The 23011-nt window shown below is 31.8% G+C and overlaps 1 protein-coding gene across 1 annotated transcript in view; it reads right to left on the reverse strand.

The window, feature by feature from the left end:
- Positions 1-21706, reverse strand: part of LOC144845817 (small ribosomal subunit protein uS11-like) — a 43852-nt gene extending 22146 nt beyond the window's left edge. Inside the window, exons 1-2 of the mRNA XM_078703267.1 lie at positions 21590-21706; positions 8049-8259 (exon numbers count right to left, since the gene is read on the reverse strand). Of these exons, the coding sequence (XP_078559393.1) occupies positions 8049-8259; positions 21590-21626 (248 nt within the window). The 5' untranslated portion in view covers positions 21627-21706. The remainder of the gene's footprint in view (positions 1-8048; positions 8260-21589) is intronic.
- Between the last annotated feature and the right edge of the window lie 1305 nt (positions 21707-23011).

Here is a 23011-nt window from a genome sequence, read left to right on the forward strand (position 1 = left end):
GTGCGGGCTCCAGTCATAATAACTAAATAAATGTGTATATGAATGAATGAAAGAACATTGTAAACTTGTAAACATTTGAAAAATAATATTGAATACGTCTAACTAGGACTCCCAGCATACATTTCATATGGACTTTCCCAGCTTAAATTAAAGTCCATTTCACACTGTATACCAATAACTATAGCAATGACATACTGTATACCCAGTATTGATATATTGGTCTTCTACTGTAGTATAATTTTCATAAGGGCTTTCCCCAGCTGAAATTAAAGTTCATTTCACATTGTTATCATGGAATGTCGGAAAGATGTGCACATGTGTTACAAATCTTGTAATTTGTTGCCTTTTCATACTGAAACATATAATTAAGGTTTGACATTTGTTTAGTCAACTACCAATTTAGTAGACAAATCTACTACTAGCTGCTAGTTTAAAAAAAAAAAAATTTTTTTTTTACCATATTTAATGAGGGTGATCCATCCAGCAATTGCTGATCATTAGGGACCCTCAGAGGTTCACAAGACAAACATATACACAAGATGCTCTACATAAACAAAGTCTTATTACAAGTCTTTGGGAGTGGAGTTGTAATTTCTTGACATGTGATGGGACTTGAACCCAGGACCCTTGGAGTGGTAGCCAAGCATCATAACCGCCAAGCATCATAACCACCAAGCCACAACTCCACTCCAGTGTTAGTGTGTTAGGGTTAATTAAGTCAACTACCTGTAGTAGACAGCTACTACTAGCTGCTAGTTTGCTGGGATGAATTTCGAAACCCTGAATTTGTACAATTGAAACCCATCATGGTTTAAGGATCCCAATAATTCTCCTTGAACCCATAATGGGCACACGAAGTTCATCTATCACAATGCCAATTAATGAGAAATTATTAAATAATAACTGAAAACATTTCTTTTGTGCCCTTGATATGGCATGGTCCATGGGGTACTGGAACAGAGGTAGCCACAAACCACAATCGTCGCTGCAAGTATCTGGTAATAGAGGCACATGATTTAGTGTCCTTAACCCACCTTTATTTTGGTTGAGGGTTATTTGTAGAACATGATTTAATGTGGCGTTCTTTCAGGAGAAATTTTTCAGTGTATTAATGCAAAAATTGATGTATAGATTCAATATATATTTTTTGAAAGTTAAAACAGAAGAATTGGAAATCTTGCGCGAAATCCAACATTTCAAATAAAATTAGGGCAGAAGTACTGTACTTTATGTATCAGGGTACAACAATTTCTTGAATACCACAAGTTGAGAACAGTTTATGATTGTTTTATATTGCAGATACTGTAATGTGCGGTACAGAAATTAGTGTAAAACTACTTGGCGTCAAAATGTGGCTTGTTGGAGTTATGTACACTACATTGCTGTCAAACAAAAAAAGTACTGGTTAAATATCCGATATACCTATGATGAGAAGTACTTAAATGCTGAAACATATCAGAGTTAAGGTTACATCAGATGTATACTGTGTACATTAAAGTTAATTTGGGGTTAATAACACAGAGGTATAACTGACAAGACAGGACTTGCCACGGACGATCAGCTTAAAGTTTGGTTCCCACTAGAGATGCAATGTATATGTGACTGTGATGAACGCTTGTAATTGGTCATATCACTTATGTTTGTGCTTGTGTTGCATCTCTAGTGGGAACCAAGTTTAAAACTTGGTTCCCACTAGAGATGCAATGTAGATGTGACTGTGATGAACGCTTGTAATTGGTCATATCACTTATGTTTGTGCTTGTGTTGCATCTCTAGTGGGAACCAAGTTTAAAGCTTGGTTTCTAGTTAGAAACACATAAGGTCGTAAGCGCTCTGCAAGAAATTTGACCAATCATGTACTACAGTATAATACACTGTCGCCTCTGACTGGTCAACTCAATTGTGTTGCGCAATGTCGCTGCGATGGTGTCCAGAACAGAGTTTTCATAAACCGAACCCTAGAAATTTCAACAATTGTTTTTCAGAATTCAACAGTGAAAGTTTGAATTGATTGACAGACGGATAAACCATATAATGCCTGTGAAAAGGTTATGTTTCAATCATCATTTTCAACACAAATTTTAAATAACATTTCAAATATGTAACACTACACTAAAAGTGTAACATAGCTACTAATAGAATACTTTATATAACCTTGCACAATATTACATTTCTATCTCAGTGTTTGAACAATTTAAATTCTAAAGCTTTGTCTACACTATCAAAGTTTGACAAAAACAAGTGTGATGTGCCCAAATATGGTAGTGATATTCCTAAATACAGTAGTGGACATCATCATGTCCATATATGGGCACACTGCTGCAAATTTGCCGGGTCAACTCCAGCCTCCAATGCACTGTTAAATCCAGATAGACTGCCATTGAAAACTTGTTAAGGAACAAGTTTGCCGAGGACGTACCCTAAAATGATTTTGCATAGATGGTGTTTACCATTTATGCAATTGCAAGTTTGTTGATACTGCTGTCAGGGAAGCAGACAGGTTGCGTAAATCCAGTATTCCTTCAGGAGGGTGACTAGCTAAATGATGTATCTCCTCTAACCTACACTACCAACTCTCGTTCATCCAATCTTCAATTGTGAAAGTCATACGGATAACCCTGAATTATTAAGGAAAATCTGCAGTGACAACACCAAATTTACTTTGCAATAAATATAACTGAAAGAGTTCTAAGAATTTGGAAAATTCAGGGCTAGAAAACTCATTAGGCTACTCCAGGGAGTCTAGTAAGACACTGGGTCAGAGGTCAGAATATAAAACACTATAATTCATTTTAAACCAGAAGGTACAATTTCAGTTTATATTAGCATATAATAAGAACAAGTATAATATTGGTGTATTCATCAACTTTCACAACGAAAAATATATGTTGTGAATATTATTTCAACATTGCCTTTATTAGGAATGAAATTAATCATGATCTGAACCAAGAAATCAATTTGATAAGCAAGTGTCACAACCAAACGCCGCCATTATTTAAATTAAATGTGAAAGATTTCTGGAAGGTATCCACAGTCCTTGATTATAAGGGTGGAGTAGAAATATATTCTTCAAACACTTGGGATTTAGTATAAGAGGAGAGCGCAAGACCCTTGGCAGATTTTGGGAATAAAGATTGTTATTTCTTGGGAAATGTTACATCTTGGCTTTGACAACACCCTGCATTTGGCAGTACTAACTCCCTCAAGAATAGTTTTAATGAAATATAGAAATTTAGATTTATATTCTTATTATCTGCGGTTAGTTACTTTGCCAAGCAAATGGAAGGGACCCAGGTTATGGAATATTTTATTAATATTTTGGCTAAGAATAATTGGCATGATTTTAATACTTTTTAAAAATTTTAAATGTACTTTATAGTTAGACCACCGAGCCCATTTAATAATCCACTTGAGATAGAAAAAAAAATTAAATTGTTAATTGAATAGACAAGTATCCCTTTAATTATAATAAACTCACTCTATATTAATTTTATGCACTTCCATTTAAATTATACAATACAGTAGAATCCCTATTAAAGGAACATCCTCGGAACCAAATGAAACCCTTAATATAATAGTAGTGTATCCTGAATGGGGATTGGCCTTTAGTGTTAAAACATATATTTCCCCTTGTTCGTTTTACAGAAAAGTGTCCCCTTAATAGAGGTGTCACAAAGAAAGTGTTCTATTATATGCCCTTCTTCACCCTTCTTTTATAAACGAATATTGGTTATGATGAGCCAAGATAATACATCTTGGAAAAATTTCATTTAGCTTCGATTTTGTATAGATGACAAATTTCGGTACATGATTGTGTTTTATGACATGTTCTGTAATGGCAGATTTGTGTATGATCGATGATGTGGATGTTCATTACAGAACATGTCATAAAACACAATCATGTACCGAACTGGGAGGCTACCATCTTAACCAAAGAGCCTAAACGCAAAGACAGACAGATTAGAGAATCATTACATATAAGGAGAAATAAGGAGAAGACCATGAACCGGGACACTGGAGCCCACGAACTCTCGCATTTGTACAATGATTTGATAGACACATCACCTGGCCGAGCCCCGCACAACCTCCAACCTACAACCGGAGGCGTACGACGTCATCAACAGATGACGTCAAGCATGACCAAGCTGCATTACACTCCGCAGTCAGTTGAGAATGATCTCTGATAGAGATCGAAACGTCCGAGTAAGTACTCCGTTAATTGGTAGCTTTTACAAAAACGAAATTTGTCATCTATACAAGATAATACAGTACAACACAAGACAATTTTGAGACCCAACAAAATTTCTTCTTGTACCTTAAATAGGGGCTGGCCTAGTGTTAAAAAATACATTGGACCTCGTTCGTTTCATGGAAAGTGTCCCCTTAAAAAAAGGCTCCTTTGGGACACCCTTATTTGGGGAAAACCCTAGAATAGAAGGTTAAACGTTCCTGTATGAATGATGGCTTTAATAACACTATGGCCAATCTCTAACCAGGGGACACCAAAAGGAACACTTTGTTTGGTTCCAAAGGTGTCCCTTTAATAGGATCTACTGTAACACTAACAGTGTAATAAGCATTTTGATGAGTACCTTTAGTGGTCCTCTACCTCTTATCATTTCACCTTTGTCCTATTGCTCAGCCACCCACACAGAGTAACCTGACCATTATCAAAATGGACATGCAAGTAATTTCAACAAAAATCACCTTATAGGCAATAATCTTTAGCAATAAATTAGTATAGAAAATGGTTATAGATATGTAAACAAGGTCAGAAATAATAAAATATATAAAATTTGTTAAATAGATTTAGTTGTAAATGCAAACTTTGGAAAAGAGCAAGTAAATATTCAATATCGATTGACCATATGTATATCTTATAGTAAACTTCCTGTTGTCTAGTGCTAAATATTTGGAATGCGGAATGGTCAAATGACCCCATCACTTCACAAACATGTATTAAGATAAGAAAGTCCAAAGGGGTGTAGATAAATTAGTGATATCACATGATAGTGGATTGTGACACACTTGTTATCTAACAATTTACCTGGATAAGGTTTGACCACTTTTGGTATTAAGAAATTTATAAAACAAAGTTAGGGACGGACTAAAGCTGATTTTCCACTAGGTGAATTTGTTTGTGCAAATCATAAGCGTCAGCTTATACGCATGCGTAGAGAGGGATTTGGAGGATGGAAACCTGAATACGCATACGTATAAGCTGACGTTTTCGTTTCAAAAAAATTCGCCTAGTGGAAAATCAGCTTAAAGTTGGCAAACAAATGAATCATGTGAAAGACCTAAAACTTTATCTTTGATATTAATATAACTGTACAGTCAAGGTTAAAACAGTTTCCAAATTCATTACACTTTTGGGCCAGTCCAACAAGGGTGTTAGGAATCTATGTAATTTCATTTTTTTTTAACACAGTTAATATACTGTGTAAAATTTTGCAAACATGAGTAATATAATATAAATTTCATACTTTTTGTAATTAATGATTCTATGATCTATTTATAGATTTATGACATTTAAACATAATGTAAATAAATCAGAAATAAAGCCTGTCTGATTCTGTGCTTTTCTATATAGTTGTTGACATGCTCTAATTTGTGATGCAGTAATAGGATTAATATGAACTACAGCCCTTCTGACATTTAGATTTTGATAATAGCAACTTGGTAAAGGTCAAGCATAATATTAGTTGGACTTGCAGTTTCTTTAATGTCTACAAAGTCAATGCAATTAAGACAAAATAGTGTGAGGTGGTCAAGAAAAAAGAATATAGTTGTGGTCAAAAAATAAGAGTTGAGGTGGTCAAGAAATAAAAAGAATATTATGGTTGAGGTAGTCAAGAAATAAAAATATGGTTGCAGTGGTCAGTAAATATTTTCATGGGCTTGTTTCTGATGCATAACACGATAATCATTTATTTGAAGATAGAGCAGAAAATAACATTTTTATACACAGAACACATTTCTGTTAAATTTGTGTTCAGACGTGTCAAGGAAGTTTCATTTAGGGGTAGACGTCTCCAGTTAATATGTCGTTAATGCGATGATTGGGCTCCTCTGCAGTAACTACAAGGTTTTGTCCTACCCAGTCTAGCTGTCTTGACAGTTTTCCACTGGTCTATCATTTATGAAGTCTATCTTATTACTAAATCAAAACCAGATGAAATTGTTTTCACAGGTAAATATAGATTGAAACGTATTCCAAGTAGTGGACAGCGTGTAATTCAAACTAGCTACCTCATGGTTTGTCAAAAGAAAGGTACTAGCTACCATGGGGTAATAGTTAAATATTCATCACCTTTGCAGGGGATAGCAAGAGTGAATAATCATTTTTATTGTATAAATAACTTATTCTTGTAAATATATGCGTTTACACTATAGTAAATATACAACTTTAGGAATATTATTAATCAGCTTGTGAAATAACAATAGAAAACTTAAATCCTTTTTGAACTACTATTGTCAACGGTTTTATAATCCACATGCCAGCACAGGAATAGGAACGTATAGTACGCACTATAATACAGTACATACACATACAGTGCTACATAATTTATTTATCTTTATTAATATACCAAAATCTATGGCATTACAAATAAACTCAAATAAACATCTAGAAACCTAGTACTGTATTCAGAAGCCAACAAAAATAATAGAGATTTTTATTAAAACAGCAAAATTATACAAATGTAAAAAATGAGTTAAAATAAGTTTTCCATGAAAAATGTAATGGAAGTATTGATATCTAACCTTTAATATTTGAACTCTGAAATACTTTTTGCCACTACTGTATACCTGCACAAAAATCCAAAAATAGGCCAAGTCATCCCACCTACATTCTGAGAATTGCCAGCTCACATGATAAAATAACTGATAACACATAACTATCAATATGTATGATGAAATCCAGCACATTAGTGGCACTATATGATGATACATTGAATAATAATTAAGAAGAAAGAAAGAAGTCATTTTCTTCAGTACTTGCCATAGGATAACTGACCATTGATAACTGACCATTGATAACTGACCATTGATAAGTGACCAATGTGTGGAAAACCAGAATGAACCCCACAGTCGCCTACGGTTCACAGCCCATTGAGTCTTTCTACAGATGTTTAAGACCAGACCCTCTTATGTATATGAATATTAAACAAAGAGGAAAAAGGTCCAAGGGAACAAAGAAAAGAGTTGGACGTTTTCCAATAATTTATAAAAGCTTGTACCAACACTTTTAATCGTGCAGGGCATTCATAGAATCATATTTTGCAGAAAAGAGTATAATTTCGATCTTTAAATCTATAAATAACACAACCAAATTTTATTACTGAATAAAATAACTGGATGGAGGTTACTCAAAATTTAATTCTAATGTTATTGTAGTCCAAACAAATTTTTATTTTAAAACACAGAAACAGTAAGGAATCTACTACGAAACCATTCAAGTGCTAATTGTTGTTATTGGTCTTATATTAGAATAATTTAGTCTTTTTTAAGAAATCTTTTAAATTTCCTGATTGTTCAATCCGAGTTTTTCAATTGAATGTTGTTCAATGGTCTTAATAATTAGAGGACTATTTTAATAATAAACAAAATTCATCCAGTGACGTAACACAGAGGCCACCGAAGGCTAGGATGTTGGCAATCTAAAGAACAATCCCTGTGAAGGGCCCCTGTTAGGCCAAAGTCGTTTGTAGCCTTTTCAAAATATCTTAATGTCTGTTTTTAAGCTCAGATTTACTAACTATCATATCATAAACGTCCAACTTCTTTCGTGGGTGTCAACATTGTGATAAAACAAAGAGGCAGCAACAGATGATGAGCATGTCAGTATCGAACATAAACTTGTTTTAAGGAACCATTTCTTAAATATAGTAACTATTTTCTTTACTTTATACTATATTGGATTCTGTCCTGGGACCCCTTGAGTCTGGGGCCCCTGAGCTTTTCATAGCCGTTACTCCACTGAATAATTGCATAGTAATGTGTGTATGGTGTTGTTTTTTTAATTTGAAGAATGTCTGTATACTTACCGATTAATAATAGGCTGTTCATCATTTCCTTCATCATTTTCATTCCTCGATTCATTTTCAACTTTATTCAAATGATTTTCCGACGTGTATCGAATTGAACAGGTATGAAATGTTGACCTTAGCGCTGGATGGACTCGTAATGTCGAGGTTAGTGACCTGCCGTTGAATATCTGATCGTTGAGCACGATTTGCCGGAAGCGAGAAGCTAACACTGCAATGATAAGAAATAAGAAATATATACAATTGTATGATATGGTATGAAGAAATTTAACATAAGAGATAAGAATAAATTTCGCTATCATATTTCATAGAAGTGAAACATACACTTTGTACTGATTTATTGGAAAGGTTACACTCATCTTTTTCTTACTAATTTTACAACTGAATTTTTTAATTTTTAGAACACAGAATTTTATATTTTCCACACACATGCGAAAACTGGGAAAGGACAAGAAAAATTTAACAGAAAAGTTTATTTACATTACAACATTTTGCTTAATTTGTAATAAGTCCTAAAGTTCCTACTTAATTCTTTCTGACTTCAATAAATACATGCCCTTAAAAAATTGCTTGAGCTTTAGAATTCCTAGCATCCTACCTTCAGGTTTTTAAAATCTGGCATATAATATCTAATAATTAATATACTATACATTACTACAAAGCAAACTTGGCGATATGCATGCACATGCTGTTAAATACAGTAGGCTTTATAATTTAAGTACTTTACCGATAATCTATAGTATAAATAAACTTATTTAAGTTAATTGAGGTGTGCATAATGATCAGTCTAGCCAATTGTCCAGAAATATGGACACATGTTGGCCATTCCACGCCATCATTATTTTTCTCCATGGTGTTTAATTCCATTAAAATTTTCTTTATAAAACCATGGATGAATTGTATAATTTTGTTAAAAAAACAAAACCCAGGCAGCATTCAGGCCTTGTCTTTTAAGGCGAGCGAAAGCAATCACTCACCTACAGTAACACACTCCTAAACTGCCCTTGAGGAGTGCGATTTAAAACACGCTTAAATTTGATAAACTTCTACACACCAAAATACAAACAGCACACCTACAGCACCCCTGAATGAGGAGTGCAATTTGTAGCACACCTATAATTTTCAAAAGACAAGGCCTGAGTATTGGTACTGTATATTATTTGATTCCTCCATGCTAAATATATTTACTACTTTTTACAGTAAGATAAAAAAAAAATAAATAAATAAAAACAAATACAGAACTTGGAAGGGTTTCTGTACACAAAGGTAAAAATAATACATTGAAACATTTACAAGAATAACAAGACATAAAATATTTTATTTTACGATTCAACAAGGAGCTTTATATTCTGGTCTACCGTATATTTCCTTTCCTACTTTTAATAAATCCATTATAATATAACAACTTTATAAAGGTGTAGACAATTGAAAAGTGAGACTTGGACTGAACCCTATAAACACACAGACAAAAACATTAGGAAGAACCAGGAAATCCATAAAATAAAAATGCTTTTACATTTTTAAATATTGACGTCAATACACATATATGAGTGTGTTTGTACTAAATAGTTCAGACATATAAAGTGTATAGGATCGTTGCTTGATTAACTGATTTTGTATCATAATGTGATATTTTCTCCCATTTCAACGATTGATGGTGCTATCACACAGCACAGTTATTTTGTAGACTGAAATTTTGAAACCCCATGGTTAAAATCTTAAAAAAAAACCATAATATTCATTTCACTATTAATTCAAGATACATATGAGGTAATACAACCAAGGATTAAAACACATGACGGTATTACCATTGCATAAAAACTTGTGTGCCCATATGGACATGATGAAGTCATATATCACTACTATATGTGGGCATATCATTACCATATTTGAACACATCACACTTTCTTTTTTGTCAAGACAGAGTTTAAAACATGGTAAAGAATAAAACATGAGTGTTGAGTGAATGTACAAACACAGTCTATGACAGAAGCTCCAAATGCAATAAATCCAGTCCTAAAATACTGCCTTGATGTACTTTACCTCTTGCAAAAGAAATAGACAAATTGTGTATTTCGACAGTTCGATTTATTTTTATTCCTGACAGAAATTTAGACTATTTAAGTAATCCAACTAAATCCAAATAATTGAGATGAAATTTAAAAGAGCAAAACAACTTCCTCTAAAAAGCTCACTAGCTAAAAAACGTGTGGACATAGTATGCTTTATGGGTAACTAAAGTACTTATGAATTGATCTAGTAATAGAGACAGTTTTTAAATGGTGTGGGTTTTATAACTACTTACAAACCATTCAAAACTTTATGTCACCATATATACAGTATGCAAATAGCACCAACGGAGGTACTTGTGGTCAGGGTTTTAAATCCTAGGTTTGCAATTCAAGTACAAAATGGACCGATTTTTATAAAAATTATTTCTTGTTGAATAGTTTTAAAGACCAATAAAATTAATTACCGTCTTACTTTAAAAAATAGCAGAGAGAGGCGTGTGGAGAGAATTTGTTATGCAAGGCACGAGGAAGCAAGGTGTTATAAATAGTAATAACTAACCAGTTTGAGGTTTTTACTAGAAATGTATGCTGGACAAGCCCTAAACCGAGCCATGTTTAGTTGTTTGTCAACCATTTTTTCGAAACTAAACCAACATATTTAGTTAAATCCATATCAATATAACTCCTCAGAGATAATAGTTGTTGAGGTATGCCTTTCAAGTAGGTATATAAAGTTGATAAAGTTTATGTAAAGTCATTAGCTATCTAATCTAGTTGAGAAAGGCCAGGTTTGACAATCAGATTAATATTTGCAAAGTTAACTAAACTTTAGTTAGCTTATCAACAATGTATACAAAACTGTAAATAGTTACATTTCGCTGGATACAATGAACCACCATATATTGAACAGGACAACACTTTATTTTGGAGACTGACGTAATCATCACAAGTCCTCAGAATATTATTATTTGAATTGATATAAATTAGATTAATATAAATGTATTTTTTCCTTTCTAATCCTTAACTATAAAATTGCTTTTAATTAAAATCTAACTTTTTTTTAAAAAGGTGAAGTTCCCAAATTGAGCTTTAATTCTTTTTTTAAATATTGTACAGAAATATCATAGAGAAAATGTTTTTCTAAGATATTAGAGTATTACCAGCCTTAATATGATAACCTTAATTATACTTATATCACTCTTTTGTAAATTCTAATAACTTGATTGCGGCAAGGTTTGTATAGTATACTGTAGAAGAAAATCGTTTGTAATTTCTCAAAAGAACTGTATTGAATCTGGAGAACAATAAATTCAGCAACATTTTTTCTTTATTTTTTTATTTCACCCCCTGATCCAAAGCATGCACATTAATTAACAACTTGCCTATTATTATAGCACGGAAAATATACCCATTATGCTTTCAAAATAATGGCTTTAGGTACTGTACATGTAGTGACGATATTTTGGCCATGGTAATTCTTTGCAAAGTTCAGATCTTGGCGATAATGTTTTCAATTTGTAGCAAGTTACAGTTTCTGTAGTATGTTGTATTACCAAGGAAATCTAACAACATGATGCTGAGCTCCAGAGATCAAATGTTTTATCTGTGGCTGCAACACGATCAGTTCCACACCCCCTAACAGATACCACGCGTCACAGAGAATTTACATACTGTAAGTATAGCACTGTTGGTATTGTCGCAATCAGACACAAGATCAAAGGACATTTAGGAGTTTATTTCTTGGCAAGGCGGGCTCAGTGTCCCGTTAAATTGCCTTGGTATTTCCATATCTTCCGAGAGATAAGTGATTTTTCTCCAGGTAAAGCATGGCAAGTATATTGAAGTTTTAAAGATAATAATATTTGAATATAAACTGGTAGAAAAAATTCAAATAAAAGAATTGAACATAAATGTAAACAAAATGTTGTCATGTGTCCTGCTGTGAATGAATTAATAAACATTCATGGTGTTTAAACTTAAGCCAAAACGAGGACATATGTTTTAGTAAAAATGGCATCATATGGTTTTTCATATCTTTACCAGATGCATTCATAATCTACAGTCCTCTTGATAAGTGTTATTGTAATTATCAGACTTTAAAATCTAATAATGAAAAAATCTTCTGAAAAATAAATAAAATATGATTTTGAAGGACATGCCTATATTATTTCAGATGGTATATTATAAGGAGATATTAGTAATATTACAGTAATATGATAAATTATATATCATTACAAAAAGACCATCTATTTGTAAAAAGTTACATTTTCTAAAATTGTTTTCTTTACCAAATTAAGTTATTAAAATATACTAAAATATTTATATTTATTTAAAATACTATAAAACGTACACAGTATTGCTAAATTTAAAATCATTTAAAACAATTTAATTTAAATAAAAATTTTGAATTTAAAGTGTGTATTGCCAATGATTTCCTTTTCCAAACTGGTGAAAATTTCTCCTAGTTTCTGTGAACCACAAGATTCACTTATGGTGGATTACTACACATCTACCTACAGTAGGCCCTGGCCTATGTATGATTACATACAAAACAAGGTAAGACATACGGTACAGTACGGCAACTGTGCATAATAATAATTAGAAAATATATTGACAGTACAGTAAGGTCTAAATGTAGAACTACTACTTCCCATGAACCTAAAATGGTTAAATGCTGATAAAATTAAACATGTAAAAACCACAAAATGGTTGGTTATTATACTTTGCAACTTTTTCTCAGATAAGGGTAACATAAATCTTGAAGAAAAAAAAAAGTGTTTAGTTTTTTAAGTCTGTATCTCATCATAAAGAACATTCCAGTTATTGTGGTAGGTAACAAGAACAAAGAAAATGCAAAAGAAAAATAATAAGTGACAGATTTGAAGCTGTAATGAAAATAGCTGTGGTTTACTTCACAAGGGGTGAGTAAAGAATTCAACAAAGGGACAAGCTTGCTAAAATTTCATGATTTTTTTTACCTAATTTTAAGTAGAAAACAAAGACAACAGAGAGTGTTGAGAACCAAAATGAATATTGAACAATGACAAAGCAGATGGAAGGAGTCTAATAAACAAGATTGGCATGGTTTATTAAATTTTAGCACAACAAAATTATATAAAAAGATACAACTACAAAAACCATAACTTTCCCTTTCATTTACAAATAAACAAAATTCCAAGGATTGTTGAAAGTGGAACTTTCCCTTAAAAAAAAATACAAATATTTGAATTAATTTTAAATATTTGATAAAAACCTAAAATAATCATTGCTTTTAGAAATTTACATTTCTTGTGTGTACTCTGTACTTATTTTGGACTTTGAATGGTTATTCGTTTCCATATTTACGGTAGAAATCAAATTAATTCGTTCGAACAAATTCACTTAATAGTGGAAAACAGGTTTTACAGTTTCAGTTCTTTAAAACAATTTATGTTTTAAATGACTATCAATAAATATTGTATACAAATACAACTTTCTTTTTTTTAAAGTCAAAAATTTGATTTATTCCGTCCCACAAAACTGATTGTACTGTAGCTTCCCAAGCTGCTGGTCTTCGCATCAACACTTATTAATTATTTCCTCTTTATTATAGGCCTATAAGTACAAATTCCAGTACTAACCACATGTTCCGCAATCCCATAGTTAAACCCATTTCCCATTTACGCTTTTAACAAACCACCAGGGATGGATGGGCCGTGATGATGGGCCAGAGCAAGTTTGTAATGTACCGTAATTGAAAAAATGTAACAACAGTACCAGAGACGTTAAAACAAAAAGAACAATCACATAATAAATTTTTAAATTTTTGATTAGCAATAATGGCAGATTCATCTGAATTTGATTCAGAAAACATAGTTTTCTATTGTGGCTTTTGCTACACAATTTTGGGTAGCATTTGGCTATCGAACACTGGTGAAAATGTCCCACACACCTTCTGTATAATGGTAGAACTTTTTAAGTTTCTTTATAACCTATTTAGTATGATACCAGTACTTTAACCAACTCTAAAGCTCTTCTTAAGCTTACAAGCTATAATCTCTAAAGCCTTGTCTACACTATCAAACTTTATGTTTCACAAAAATGTGATGGGCCCCTATATAGACATGATGATGTTATATTACTACCATATTATTTAAGAATATCACTACCACATTTGGGCACATCACACTTTTTTTGTCATACTAGTTTGATTAGTATAGACATATTGTTGTCGATGGAACAATCATAACAGTAATTTTTGGCCTATTAACAATAATAAACAATAAAGAAAAGTTAATATATAATACTATTTCAATTTATTCATATTTAAATAAAACTAGTACAATATGCTTAAAGATGTATTGTCCCTTTGACTAATTCCAAAAAAATAAAAAATAAAAGATTTCGAAAAAAGGTGGGTCATTTTGAAGTATCATAATAGTTATTAACTATCACCAAAAATTTGTGGAAAAAAAATCATTTAACTGAAATACAGCCGTTTTTTTGTTTAAAAAATAACTTTGACTTCCAGTCAAAGTTTTCGATCAAAACATATCCCATAATGAAACGCGCTTGTTTGGCTACTCTGTATGCATATTTCATAAAACTTCCTTACAATCTGTGTGAAAATACCTTCTCAACTGTGACGAGTTGTAAACAATCCTAATTAGCATATGCATAATGCGTACTCATGGTTTGAAATCTTTGTTTACTTTCGTTCGCGACGATTTTCCAGACGAAATGTAATCAAACTAATTTACCTGTTAATTACGTAAACTTGTTGTTTTTGGCTCAAATTTTTGACTTAAAGTGAATAACTTTAATATTACTTTGATATGGCCAATTTAAATTTATAATATTTTGACCTTCATTTTTGTGTGTTTCAAGGGACAATACATCTTTAACCAAAAAACTAATTGTATACCTTATTTAGATTAAGATATTTTTTTTAATACGAAACTTAAAACTACTCTTTACCAGAAATAGTTTTTTTTTTTTTCAATTTTGACTGAACATAATTAGTAAATTACCAAAAACCTACTGACTGACAGTGACAGCAGACATCTCATGCTGTGGATAAATACAACATGTCTGAAAAAACTGTCTGAAAATAAAAATGTCAATAAAAATAAATTTTAAAAATTAACTTCAGACAAAGATACATGGAAAGAAGTAACCACAAAACTAAGCAGATCAGACAATAATTGGAAAAGATTATACTTTATATGATCTTCCGTTTTGTTATAAACATTAAATTTAATAAACTATGTTTTACAATGTTTATCAAATGTTAAAATAATAAAAAACATACATTTGCTGAGCTACAGTAACTAATATTTTATTTTTTGTATTGTATTTTTAAAAAATGGGAAGAGAAAAGCTGGTAAGGAATATATATCACAGTTTAAAAAGCTGAAGAAACTACAGTACCAACTGCTATTAAATTCCTATAAAGAACATATCAAGCATAGGTTGCTCTATGGTACAATTGAATTAAAAGTCTGTGTGGTTAATACGCACATATTTATAACCTTGCAAGGAGTTGATTTTGATTATTAAATGTAGGATTTAATAAAGAATATTAAAAAAACAGTAATCTAATAACATTTATAGGTAACGGTTCTGAAACTCTGTGTGGTTTTGTAAATATTAAACTGCCAATTCTCACCCACTAAGCAATTTGAATAGACCGCCTCCAGCCGGAGTATCAACAATACAATAATGAATAAACAGGAAATAATAAAAGTATCTCAATATTAATACTGAATCTGCCCCTACTATTAAAACATAATCATATGTAGTATAGAAAAGACAAGCTGTACAGTAGGTTTTAGGAGTGTCTTTGTTGAATACACTAGAAACGTGATTCAAAATTTGGATTTTTTTTTAGTTCTTTGTTTTCTTTAAACCACAGGTCCAGCTGTCGATAATGGTATTTATAAAAAAAAATGCTGACAAAACATGGTAATAGTAGTAGTTTAAAATTACATCTTTATAAAGTAACAGTTTCCTCAATACAGTCAATCTTTCTTAAAATGTAACTAGTTTAAAAACGTGTAAACTTTCTTTTAAAATGGTGGAATGAATAAGGGAAGATTTACATTACATGTTTTGGCCAAAAATTGATAAAATTTATTAATAATGATTATAACTGTAGAGGGCCTAAATACAACTGTTTCTAATCTAAAGAGCTTTACAAATAAAAAGAAAGAGAAGTCATGTAATGTTCTAAATAGCCAAAAAGAAAAAAACAAATGAATGAAGATAATCATGCTGAGGAGGATTTTCTTCAGCTCAAATGAGAGTTTACCGGAACAGAACTGAAGCCCAAGTGAAAAATGTCAACCAACCTTCAGTGGTCCCAACTAGTATAACTGAGAATGAGATAATATTTTTTAAAAATCACTTTCAATTAAAGAATACACTTAATCAGAATTGATAGGAGTAAGTTTTCTTTTATTTGTTGTCGATCCAATAAAGTATGATAGATAAAGTACGCTACGAAATAAAAAGTACTTATTAATTAATACATTTTTTGTACTGTAGGGTGTTTGTCAATGTAGAGTCGCAGATACTTTGGTGTTGCACTCAGCTATATTTTGGGTCTAGGCCAAAATGGCTTCCTCTATTTTACAGGCCTCCTTTATCTTAATCCTTAACAAAACCCTGGTAGTTACCGATTGTTAATGCAATATATCCCAATTTTTCTTTTCCTTTTCCAATTGGTATGTTTAGGCCTAAAGTACTGTACGGCCAAATTTACAGTAGGTAGCCTCAGGGCTAGTATAACAATCATTGACTGATGCCATCCTCGAGGTGGCAACTAGGCCTACATCATAAACTGTGAAAAGAGCTCTTTCTAACAATCATGGCTTAACATTAATTATATAAATATAGGTCAGAAATATTAGAAAATAAATAGTTATGACTACATTAAACTTTAGATGAAATATATCAATCAAATGTAGAGTAAAAAGTGACAACAGAAATCTGTACAGTATATTTCACAGTAGGGTTTTACTGTAAGTGTATTGTAATACTTCAGTAGTAGAAAAAGAAAGACGTAAAGTTCTGTCTACACTATCAAACTTTATGTGACAAAAAATGTGCCCATATATGGACATGATGATGTCATATCACTACCATAATTGTGCATATCACCACCATATTTGGGCGCATCACACTTTTTTTGTCAAACTAGTTTGATAGTGTACATAGACATAGCTTAAGATGCTGGTCAACCAGCTGTATCAAGAAAATTCATATTTATTACTTTACACTTTACAGACTATTTCCAAGCTAATATGCATTAACAGTTAAATTAGCATTTTACAAAACATGAAGAGAAATACAGAAAGAATATAGAAAGAGTGAAAAAGAATAACAAATTGGAAGATTGGATATGTATCATCAGTAATTGCAAAGGGATATTAGGTTAAAGGCCTAGAACTACTTTTCTATATTAAATTATAAATCTAAAGTAAAATGAAGACCCCAAATAGCCTAATATTACTAAGCACATTTTGGCAAATTAATTAATTCTACAAAAAGTTTAATTAAATTGGCAGATCAAGCCTGCCATACAGTACCTTTGTTACACTAAATAAAAAGTAGCAAAAAATACAAGTTCAGCAAACATTTTAACTACTGTAGTTCCAACATTTTTAACTAGAAATGATAGAAGATTGTTAGTTGTCTGGGGTGAATTTCAAGCCATATAAGGAAAAGTGTCTTTTTTTCCTCTAAACATCTTATTACAAAACACAGATTCATAAAGTAAAGTTGGAGGAATTCCATACATTATTATTATTTTGAAAAAAAAGAAATGAATTTCCAGAAAGAAATGTATTTTCAGAAAGGAATTTATTTAATGATTGTTGTTGGCCAACACATTTCAACAGCAAATGTCCCATAAATATGTTGAACACAATCTTATAATTACAAAGAATTTTTTTCTGGACAAGTCAGAACTTGTGTGTATTGTGAAATACGTAAGATTAAAACCATGCAGTAAATTGAAAATATTGGAATTAAACATACCATATTTATTCAAAAAGATGTTCAACTGTGAATAAACACCTTATTTATTCAAATAAATACAGTAATATAATTAAAAAGTGTGACCACATTTTCTGTTTTTTTTTTTTAAATAATAATTAATATAGAATTTTAAAAACAATTTCAAAACTAGTAAATTCCATCTGTATTTATTAATAAAAGTATGACGACAAAATTAACATGTTCCAATCAAAAAAATATGGTGGTAGATTTGAGATTTGATATTATCTCCTTCCCACACATTGCAAACAAAATCTGAATTTAAATAAGGACCACAAAATAATGTAACATATGTTGGTACGCCCACATGTGCTTTGACTCATTAGAAATTCAAACTGTCTGCTTTTACATACAGTAACTAATATTGAATGAAAAATGGTTTGATATTGTATTTTTTTAAATGATAAAAATTGGTAGAAATCTCAAGATATTTGAAGATACATTGTTTATTGGGAGATTACTGTAAGTTAGGAAGGTGGAATTTCCCAAAACTTTGGGGTGGGGTGTGGACCGACTGAATCTGCCAGTATGAATCTAACTTTGAAATACGGTATACAACATTTTATAATTTTTAATTTGTAATGAAAAAGAATATTTATGTTGTTTTTTTTGTAATCAGATCTATAGAGGTACATAAACATTGCAAATTTCCATCCTTTTATACCTAAACTTATAAAGCACAATAATAAAATCATTTGACAGTAAAAATTAACTGAAATAAAATATGTAACTAAAGTTAATGTTAAATTCAAATATTAATATTTATTAAGAGGAAATAACAGTCTACATATCTCATTGGTTCAAAAATATAAAATACCTTCTTTCCAAGCGAAATCCTCCTTAGCTTGCTTCTGTTTAACAAATTTGCAACATAACACTATACAAATAACTCAGAGCAATTTGACATTTACAACAAGGCAAATCAGGTTCAAAAGCCAGCAAACCGGAAGGTTCCGGTATCGAGCAGGCCAGGTAGGTGACGGCACCAACATTACACCTATTGTTGATTAGTACCAACATACCATGCTGGTACTACCGCATCAACACCGGTAACAACACATTATAACCTATACAATTTATAAATTTCGTCACTATTTATTAGAATTATTGGGTTGTTTCTGATTGGTCAATTGATCTGGGAGCAAGCTGATACTGAGTCATCACCTTCTATTTGGCCTCAACACAATACAAACAACTTTTAAGCACCATATGGGTAAATACCACTGATCTACCAATACAGAAAATGGTAGAAGAGGAAATGGAAAATAATAATGAAAAAGAAATTGACTGTACTAGCAATAAAAATTAGTGGAAAGCCAAAACAAAGACATGATTGAACATAAGAAGACAGATGAAGGAAACAAAACATAAAAATGTGACATTAGAAGGGAAAAAAAGGGGAATTTGGTAGTGGAAAGAAGAATTGTGTAATAAAAATTCAATGTTATGGATTATCTTGCAAAAAGTGTGCCATCAAAAAGAATACAAATTAAATATAAGAAGGAAAATTAGCTTTAAAAAAGGAGAATGTTAAAAAATGACAGAACTTAAAAAAAAAACAGATGTAAGGAAAGTCTGGAAGAGGGAAGAACAAAAAAAATAAGGATTACCATAGGAAGTTTTGTGGGAATTTCCCAAAAGTAATGGGAAACATGGCGGGAGAGAGGAAATAGAGAGAGTGCAATAGGGGACATTGGAGGGATACAAAGAACAGTGAACAAGTAATCTGAAAAAGAGAGCAATAAGTTGATTCTCTAATTTTTGAAAGTGGAATTTGAAAGGTTGGACAGTTCAGTAGTGTTAAGATGACATCATACTGTAGTGTAGTAATCAATAAAATAATAAAGTTACATTGAATTATGGTGTGTTCAGTGAAGTGTGAACCTAGAGGTTGTGGGGGGTTTTCCTACAAAGATATTCAATGTTGAAGTAGTTTAAAAACCAATGAAACTAAAAATAACACTGAATTATTATTAGTAGTATTATATACTGTATTTGATTTAAAAAAAAATTTATTTACAAAATGACTTTTACTTTTAGTATTGTGTTTACAATGTTGAACTGTTACACATGATTCTAACCATTATATACAGAAATACATTTCTTTTTCCTAATTTTCTTTTTCAGAGACAATAAAATAACCAATTTATATTGAAATCAATAATTAATAATAATTAATAACATTTATCTAAATACAAAACCCAACATGATTACTGTATAATTATGTACAGTATATTCAAATTTTATTCAAACATATATTAACCACTGACCATTAAATCAAATGAAACTATAGAGGGAGACATTTAAGAAATGACCAAGAAGTGAACATCAACATTCGTTGTTACTGTATTATGATTCGCACCTGTGTGTAGAGCCAGATAAGCCTATTTTAAAATATTTTGTTGTAGATTAAACACAGATAATCAAAACATTATTAATTAGGCCTAGTGAACATATCGTTTATCATTTATTTAGAAATCTCAACTCAAAATATTAAAATAAATATTAATTGAAAAAAAAAATTGTCAATAATTATCGGCGACAGTGACTGATCAAAATAATAGCTCGCAGCGTTCCATTTAAAATATCAGAGGTTGAGTGTAAACCAGTAATACTTAGTATACCGCCATCTAGGCGGCGTCAGTCAAGTCCTGATTGGTCAACTAAATTTCATGATGTATGCACATTTTCAGTTTTTATACACAAAGTTTACCACCAACTCGTTTGACTGGATGGTTGGTTATGGTCGGGATCGGTTGTAGATTTTAAGGCTGCGTGACTAACAATCACAATAATGATAACAACGATTCAACGATTTTACAGGAAAAGGGAGTAAAAAGTCAACGTTAAAAACTGTTAAAATCTGCAATCATTGAAGAAATCTGCTGACAAACTTAAATTTTTACAACGCAACAATGTTTTTCACGTTTTTTGTACACTTCTACAGTGTAAGTCAAACTAAATTATAATATAAAAACAATTCAATGTTTGTCTTTAGTGTAAACCTAGATTAAGATATCAGCGAAAACATGTCCTAGGCTGGATTAAAGCATCAAAACCTGAATGAAACTTGTTCAATTTCTGCAAGTGGCCGACCTCGCAACACTTCACGTCCGCATGTCCAAGCAAAGCTCGAAAGTATATTTATAATTATTATTAATTTAGGCCAAGTAAAAAATGTGCACACGATACTGTTAAGGCTTAGCTAATACTACTAGGCAGATGTGGAACTACTAAACCTAGGCTAGATAGTCTAGTAGTAGGCCTAGCTAGGCTAGGCCGGCTTAACCATCCCGTCGTCCTCTTCCTTACCGGTCATTAACGACTCTGTGCTGCGACTACTACCTACGACGGGCCTAGGCCTAGCTAGCTATAAACCTTTCATGCTCTACAATCTCACCAAAGTTTCAACTATAATCTAATGCAACAATATGCTAACACACGAAATACTATAATAAAGGTAATTCTATAAAATAAACAAAACAAACAAACCGCGTATACTTGTCGCCATTTTTCGTCCGCCGTACATGCTCTCGATCCTCTCCGATTATATCCTCACGTCGCGGATCGTCATCACACACACAGTACACACACGTCTAGCTCATTACGTAATGGCAATGGTTGCCAGATGCACAGTACATATAATTCCAATTTATTGTACATAATTTTGCATTAGAGAATTAATTATTCATTTCTATTTTTAGATTTCACATGCGGATTTAGAGAGGTTATGGGTCGGTTGTTTACTTTTAAGGTGACAAAATGGCTTTACAAAAAGTGAAAAAATGGCTTTACAAAAAGTGAAAAAATCGCTTTACGAAAAGAGGACCATACGTGATCTGAGACTCACTCGGACCATCTATGTGTGACCTCTTCTTATAATGATACTAACGAAAACGTTCCAAAAAGTTTTTCAGTCGGGTCCTATTAAAGCTAAACTCTTCCCAAAACGGTTGATTTGACCCCATCTTACTTATGGTTATGGCCCAAAATTATAAACAAACCCACCCTAGCAGCACTACACTGTAACAGAAATAACTTTCTGGTAATGCCCGGTCCGGTACTAATTAACAATATTACAGAGGGCGACATTGTCTTTTTTTATACGATCGGCAAACTAAATAAGAAGAACTCAATTACTTTTTATTTTTAGTAAGACGCGTCAAAATGTCCAAATTTACAGCGACGTAATTTTTGTTTACGACGACATCTTTATCTTAATTCTAATTTTAAACGTTAAACTTTTACTTTCACCTAGTTTCTCACGGGGAGGGATGAATAAAGTGTGACTGACTTTTTTACGGAGACTGTTTGTCTCTACGACATATTTTTGTCTCTACGACTTTTCTTTATTTCGGCTTAAATGGCTGCCCATACTTTTCGGCCTTCTGTAAACATTTTGATGATGAGAGTACAGTTTTTATGTATTAGAATTAGTGCAGAAATTCCTCTATAGACAGACAAACAAACTGATAATTCAGAATTATGAATTAGGACAAAATATTCTTCGATATGTACTATTTATTGTCTGTCTCCCTCTAACGCCAAAAACCATCACAAGCAACCAACATATTTTTTTTAAACCAACATATTATTTTCCACTGTGGCCCTCTTTCTTGTGCAAATTATTGCGTTTTGAAACCTTTTGATAAGCAAATTTCCTTGGTAAAGAAATAAAAATCGCCGATTAAATTTAATACAGTCCAAATACATTAATGTATTTACTGTGTCATCTACCACAATTTTCAACTTCTGAAACAACATTTGGGCCTAATAGTTTGTTGTTAATATCTACGTTTGTAATCATTGCAAGGAAGAAAAAAGAAACTTCGGTCGGTAAGATCAAGAAAAACAATGTAAAGATTAAAAACAATAAGTAGGCATACTGTATTTGCGTGTAGTTAGGTGACTTAA

The sequence above is a fragment of the Antedon bifida genome, chromosome 6 (assembly GCF_963402885.1).
Source record: "Antedon bifida chromosome 6, ecAntBifi1.1, whole genome shotgun sequence".
In the NCBI taxonomy this organism is placed as follows: domain Eukaryota; kingdom Metazoa; phylum Echinodermata; class Crinoidea; order Comatulida; family Antedonidae; genus Antedon; species Antedon bifida.